Source organism: Colobus angolensis, unplaced genomic scaffold, assembly GCF_000951035.1.
Source record: "Colobus angolensis palliatus isolate OR3802 unplaced genomic scaffold, Cang.pa_1.0 Scaffold54, whole genome shotgun sequence".
Classification (NCBI taxonomy): domain Eukaryota; kingdom Metazoa; phylum Chordata; class Mammalia; order Primates; family Cercopithecidae; genus Colobus; species Colobus angolensis.
Window position 1 is genome coordinate 5724521 of NW_012118932.1, and position 6000 is coordinate 5730520.

General features: G+C 37.2%; 1 protein-coding gene across 3 annotated transcripts in view; it reads left to right on the forward strand.

Annotated features, from left to right (window-relative positions):
- FGF12 (fibroblast growth factor 12) overlaps positions 1 to 6000 on the forward strand; it is a 599118-nt gene that overhangs the window by 376277 nt on the left and 216841 nt on the right. For all 3 annotated transcript variants that reach the window (XM_011961231.1, XM_011961230.1, XM_011961229.1), the window contains one exon: positions 4123 to 4233. In XM_011961231.1, the coding sequence (XP_011816621.1) occupies positions 4123 to 4233 (111 nt within the window). The remainder of the gene's footprint in view (positions 1 to 4122; positions 4234 to 6000) is intronic.

The following is a 6000-nucleotide window of genomic DNA, read 5'->3' on the forward strand; positions in this document are numbered from 1 at the left end:
ACCTTGATCACCTGACTGAGGTAGTGCTTTGTTTGTTAGGTTTCTCCACCATAATATTACTGTCTCCTTCCCTTTCCGTATTGTATTTTTTGGCAGGAGGTTCAAAGCCCATTACACGCAGCCAATGGAAGTTTATTTCTTATTCAGTTCACTGCCCAAGGGAGGTATTTCAATGGCTGTCATCTTTTCTTTACCTGTTATTCAGGGACCCAACGTTCTTCCCTTCTGTTGCTTCTGCAGCCCCCAGGGTTAGGTTTTCTTGATCTGGCCGGTGTTAAGGAAAAGAGAATGTGGAGGAGAATGTTTGCTTTTAAAAACCTTGGCCTGAAAATGGCACACATCACTTCCACTTACATTCCATATGACACTCATTCATCTGCCAAACCCAACTGCAAGGGAGGCTAGGACATATGGTCTAGCTGGGTGCCCAGAAAAAAGAGGAAATGGATTTCAGTGAAATGCTTGCAGTATTTGCCACACCACTTTAGAGCACAAAAGGGAACAAAGCAACCGTTCCTCCCTTATCATCTAATAATATAGCCATCATTTCATTAAAAAAAGAAAAATAGTAATGGAAGAGCATAATTTTAAAATCAAGGAGTCATATAAACTGAAAAAAAATTAGGTGCATAGAAAACCTATTCCAGTGGCCCTATTTGTCTTAGTGTCACTGTTGTGTTATGAATATTTGTTGAGAACAGGCACTTACTTGCATGTCTGCATTTGAGAGCCCTTTTTTCTATTCTGCCTATACCAGGCTGCATCATGCCCAGAGTTGTCATGTTTTGTGTGGAATGCCTTTCCTCTGGTTTCCTTGCCTATAGCAGTCCTACTCATTCTTCAAGTGAGAGATGAAGTGTCTTATCCCAACCTTCAGACAGAACTGGTCACTTGCTCCTTGGTGACATCACATCACTGTGATTCACTTCCTCGTTTATCAACTCTCCCACACTAGTGTTATGCGCAAATATGTTTCATGCATTTGACTGGGTGCTCCCCGAGGACAGCAGCGGTTTTATTCCTATCTTGGGTCCCCAAGCATAGTCTGACGAATAAATGTGCGTTCGTTGAATGTACCCAGGATGCTGGATATGCTGAAAAGTAGTCTCATTTTGTACCTCCTTTCTTTAAAATAGAGCAAAACATGTTCTGGCTTTCCCCCTTATAAAGGAGACCCTCACTTATGATAGTCGAGCCTTCATGGAGGAGGTGATGTTGAGCTGAACCTGGAAAGGTTGGTAAGACTTGATAGACATAAAAGATGCCAGTCAGACTACACAGCTTTCTGTGCCCCATCTATGTTATGTATGTTCAGGGTATTTTTTTTTCAACAGATGATCAAGTCTCCTTTGAAACTTCTATAATATAGGATGTTCATTTTCACATATCACAACATAATTAAAACGCAGACTCTGGGCTTGTTCTGGCACTGCTCTCAGAGATGGGTGCTCAGAGTCTGATGCTCATTATCCTGAGCAGGAGTTCCCAACCTGAATTACCAAGGCTCCAACAGGGGATGGCTCCACCAAGGCTAAAGAAGTGTTTAATTACAGGTAGGGAAAGAGGAGCACGAGGAAAACAAACAATCATTTACAGGTTTTAACGACTAAACTGCCATGCGTCTCATTACCAATAAAAACATGACTTCTTAAAGTGACTTTGTCAAGCTTATTAGAAATAAAGTATGAATTGTAAGACAGTTGTCCTCTTCCTCCCTTCTATCGTTTTCTATCCTGTACTTTTAGCCCACTGATTACTTTAGTGGCTTTACAAACTCAGTTAATATTTTACTAAAGCAGAAGCTGGAGACATATTCTTTTCTCAGAATGCTTATTTTACCTCCCTTATACCGTGTCCTTGATTTTCATAGTTGAAACATTAGACTTTAATTAGGATGTATATTTTATGGGTTTTCTAGTTCGTACTTTGTCATTATTCATTTGAAATTTGCAATGATTATAGAGTAGCACGTTTTAAAAATCTTACTATATAGGTACAAAAACTTGAAACTCAGATGTTAGTTAGGTGAGTTGCTCAGGGCCACACAGCATTTGAGGTTCAAATCTATAGGTAAGTCTACCACATCAGAAGCTGCGTGTCAGCCAGGCAGCCAAAGGCAGAGGCACACAGAGAGCTGTTTGCAGCAACTGTCACAAGGACAGAAAACCAAACACTGCATGTTCTCACTCATACGTGGGAATTGAGCAATGAGAACACTTGGACACAGGAAGGGGAACATCACACACCGGGGCCTGTCGTGGGGTGGGGGGAGGGGGGAGGGATAGCATTAGCAGATATACCTAATGTAAATGATGAATTAGTGGGTGCAGCACACCAACATTGCACATGTATGCATATGTAACAAACCTGCACATTGTACTCATGTATCCTAGAACTTAAAATATAATTTTTTTTTCAAAAAAAAAGAGAGAGTTGTTTGCAGCGTTAGCTAGCCATGTGTTTCCCCAACTTGTCCATAGTTGTTGGATTAGATGAGCCTATGGAGGAAGTGCATTGAAGACAAATCCATTCTTCTATTTCTGCCAGCGTTCAAGGCAGAGGATTCTGCTGTGCTCAGAGTGAATAGAGACTCACATGAAGGAACAAACAATCATTCAGTTTAACTTCAAGATTTTTATTGATGAGGACATTGAAGCTCACAAATTTAAAAAATTGAATTTATTTAACTCATATAGACAATACCTACCTATTAATTAGAATGCCTAATTTCCAGTTCAGTTCTTTGCTCATCAGCCTTCTTCCTCATTCCCAATTTCTTTGACATGTCTTTTGCTTCTTAGGACTGCTGTGAAAAAGACGTGTTGATAGAGGCATTGCCCCATATTCCCAAATAATGTGAATGTGATAAAGTCACATGTGCAAAAGTCCCAACGACAGACACTTGTTACAGGGTGTAGGCCAATTCTCAAAGAATTAATCACATTAAATGTTTAACTAGAATTCTCTTTTAGACCTAAACATCAATAAATGCATTCAGTGTAACACACAGTGCCTGCCATATTGCTGGGCAGAAAAAAGACATTCTTGGTAAAGATTAGGTGAATAAATGGATGAAGGATGAACTTGACTAGCTTAAATTCAGCGACTGTCCTTCTGAGGATACCATGTTGCTACTTCAGCAATCACATGATTTCATCTTTGCCTCAATTTTTATCTCTAGAAGCAGCATTTTTCTTTTTCTCCTCATTTTAATGAAATAATTAGCACTATAAGTGCCCTAGAATAATTCATTTTTGCTCAACAATAGAGACAAAAATGGTGATGCGGTGGAAATTAGGTTGTTGCTGGCAGCCAGCACTGCAATGAGAAAGCTGTAAATATTTATATTAGCTGATGCACAAAAATTCAAACGTGTTATACAAAGGTTAGTTTCAAAGTGTTTGTGTTTAGAGGGTTTTTAAAAGTTGAGCAATTCTGGTTTGAAATACGTAGAGAAATATGTATGACTTGATTTTTTTTTTTTTTTTTTTTGTACTGGAGAAATGAACTTTGGAATACCGAGGCTCCTATCTGAAGAAGTATGTAGTGAAGGTGAAATTTGCATTTCCACATATTTCCCAGGGACATCTCATGGCCATGGAAGTTTTGCTGTTGCCTGTGGTTCTTCTCATCCAAACTATTCTTTCTGGCTGAACTTGATCACAAATTCAAAACCCAGGAGGTTCTGATGGAGAGCTGACATCCTGCAGAAATAGACATCTTATGAACCTGGTTATGACTACTAGAAACTTAGAAATTACAGAGGCATTTGGCCTAAACAATAATTCTGGAATGGGACTGTAATGTTGGTGAAATCTTGCAGTCAGACACCAGATGTACAAAGGAGGAAAATAATTCACTTTTTAGCATGTCTCGGTATTTTCCTAATCATAATTTGCTTTTATTTATTTGCATTTAGTTTACTGCTAAAAGTGTTAAAGCTCTACCTCTAGATGGAATAAAAAGCATAGATATGTTACTGAAATACCCAACTCCCAAATACATAATTCAATATTTAAGCTATTGGCATTTGCGTATTTACTTACAGGATGTTTTTAACAATTTGTAAGTGTGCATTTGTATAAGCCAAATAAAAATTTGAATAATTATTTTGTTTTGCAGAACCCCAGCTGAAAGGGATTGTGACAAGGTTATTCAGCCAGCAGGGATATTTCCTGCAGATGCACCCAGATGGCACCATTGATGGGACCAAGGACGAAAACAGTGACTACAGTAAGAAACATCAGCTTCTTACAATCTGATTACAAATCAAATGTAGGGCCCAGTGTATCTTATACTTAAAGCATTGCTACGCTGCCTTACCAAAGTATGCCTTTCAAACTGTTTAACTATTAATAAGCTAGTGTCTTTTCCTTTATCCTTCTTGCTATGATTTCCTGCAGCAAAGACACAGTATAGGAGGGAGGTGATGCAGGTAAGAGGCTTAAAGGTATTTCCTTTGGTCAGTGGGCAAGAATATACTCCCATCACGGTGTTTCTAGGCAGCATGATGATAAACACTCCTAGGAACAATACAAGCACATCTTCCAACACAAGATGGTATTTAAATCGCGGAAGCAAGAGATGAACAAGTTATAGTTCAATAATGAACAAGTTATGTATTTCTCAGAACACAATTTCTGACAGACAAAAATTACCTCTTAAGGTAAATACTGAGTACATGTGTGTGTGTGTGTATATATGTGTGTGTGTGTGATATATATATATATATATAAAACATACATATATGTTATTTTATGTTAAAGGCAAAATTGCTGATTTTAAAAGGAAAATATATTTAAATATCATGATTACCTATGGCACATATAATATATATATATATAACAGTAAGAAGATAATGAAGACTGATAGACCTGAAATGGAATTTAAATTTTTTGGGGGGAAATAAAAATGCTGAGCATTCAAAGATTAATAATAATTTCTCTGGATATAGTTTTTAAGTGATCTAACTTTAGAGTTGACAAGTTTAAAAATTAAATGCGATCATCAAGGTGTGACAAAATGAATCTGCAGTCTAGAAAAATTTCAAATACAAGCTCCAGAGGCAAGATTGATAGCTCTCATGTCTTTCAAATTTTGCATAATCATATACAGATACCTGAGGGCAAATTCGTGTCATTCTAAAATTATGTATGGTGCCATATTATTTCCTAATGTTTGTCTGTCTTCGTTGCTAGATCTTTAGTGTTGAGCACACAGTAAATACTCATTGATATCTGTCCAAACAAGTTGTGATTCTGGTGGATGTAATTTTGTGATCAGGCTGATGATCTACTAAACTGCGTAAACTAATATAGGAAGCTAGATATTTTATAGTGAAATGTCTTTGAAATTATTAAGAAATATTTGAAGAAAAATTTAAAGTTCCTAAAGAATGAAAATGATCTTGTCCACCCTTTCTAAGTTATTCTTTGTTCAGTTAATATCACACATTTAGAATATAATTTACAATAGATAAAAGATCTTATTATAAAGAATTTCATTTCAGTTTTCTTGCTCTTAGATTTTTTGCTAAGTTGTTGATTGACTTATTTTGGTTTGCATTGGTGGCGTGTTTTTGTGAAAGCATTCTTTAAATGATTAAAGCTTTCAGCTAAGTGTAGAAGAATCAGGATAGTTTTCTCTCCGTGTATTTTCATTTATTGCATCTGTCATTAAATGTCGATTTAGTGAGGCTGCAAATATAGATGCAAGAACCAGGGAACCACTTAGTTGTGTCACTTATCTGCACTAACTCCAAGATATTACTAGTTCTCAGGTTTTATTTCTATAAAATGTGATGGCTGGAGATGGTGATGATATATCAACATCTGTGTCAGCACCATCCATCTAACTTAAAAAAAAAATGAAAAATTCTATGAACGAAGATGGCCGAATAGGAACAGCTCCTGTCTCCAACTCCCAGCGCGAAGGACACAGAAGACCGGTGATTTCTGCATTTTCAACTGAGGTACTGGGGTCATCTCACTAGTGAGTGCC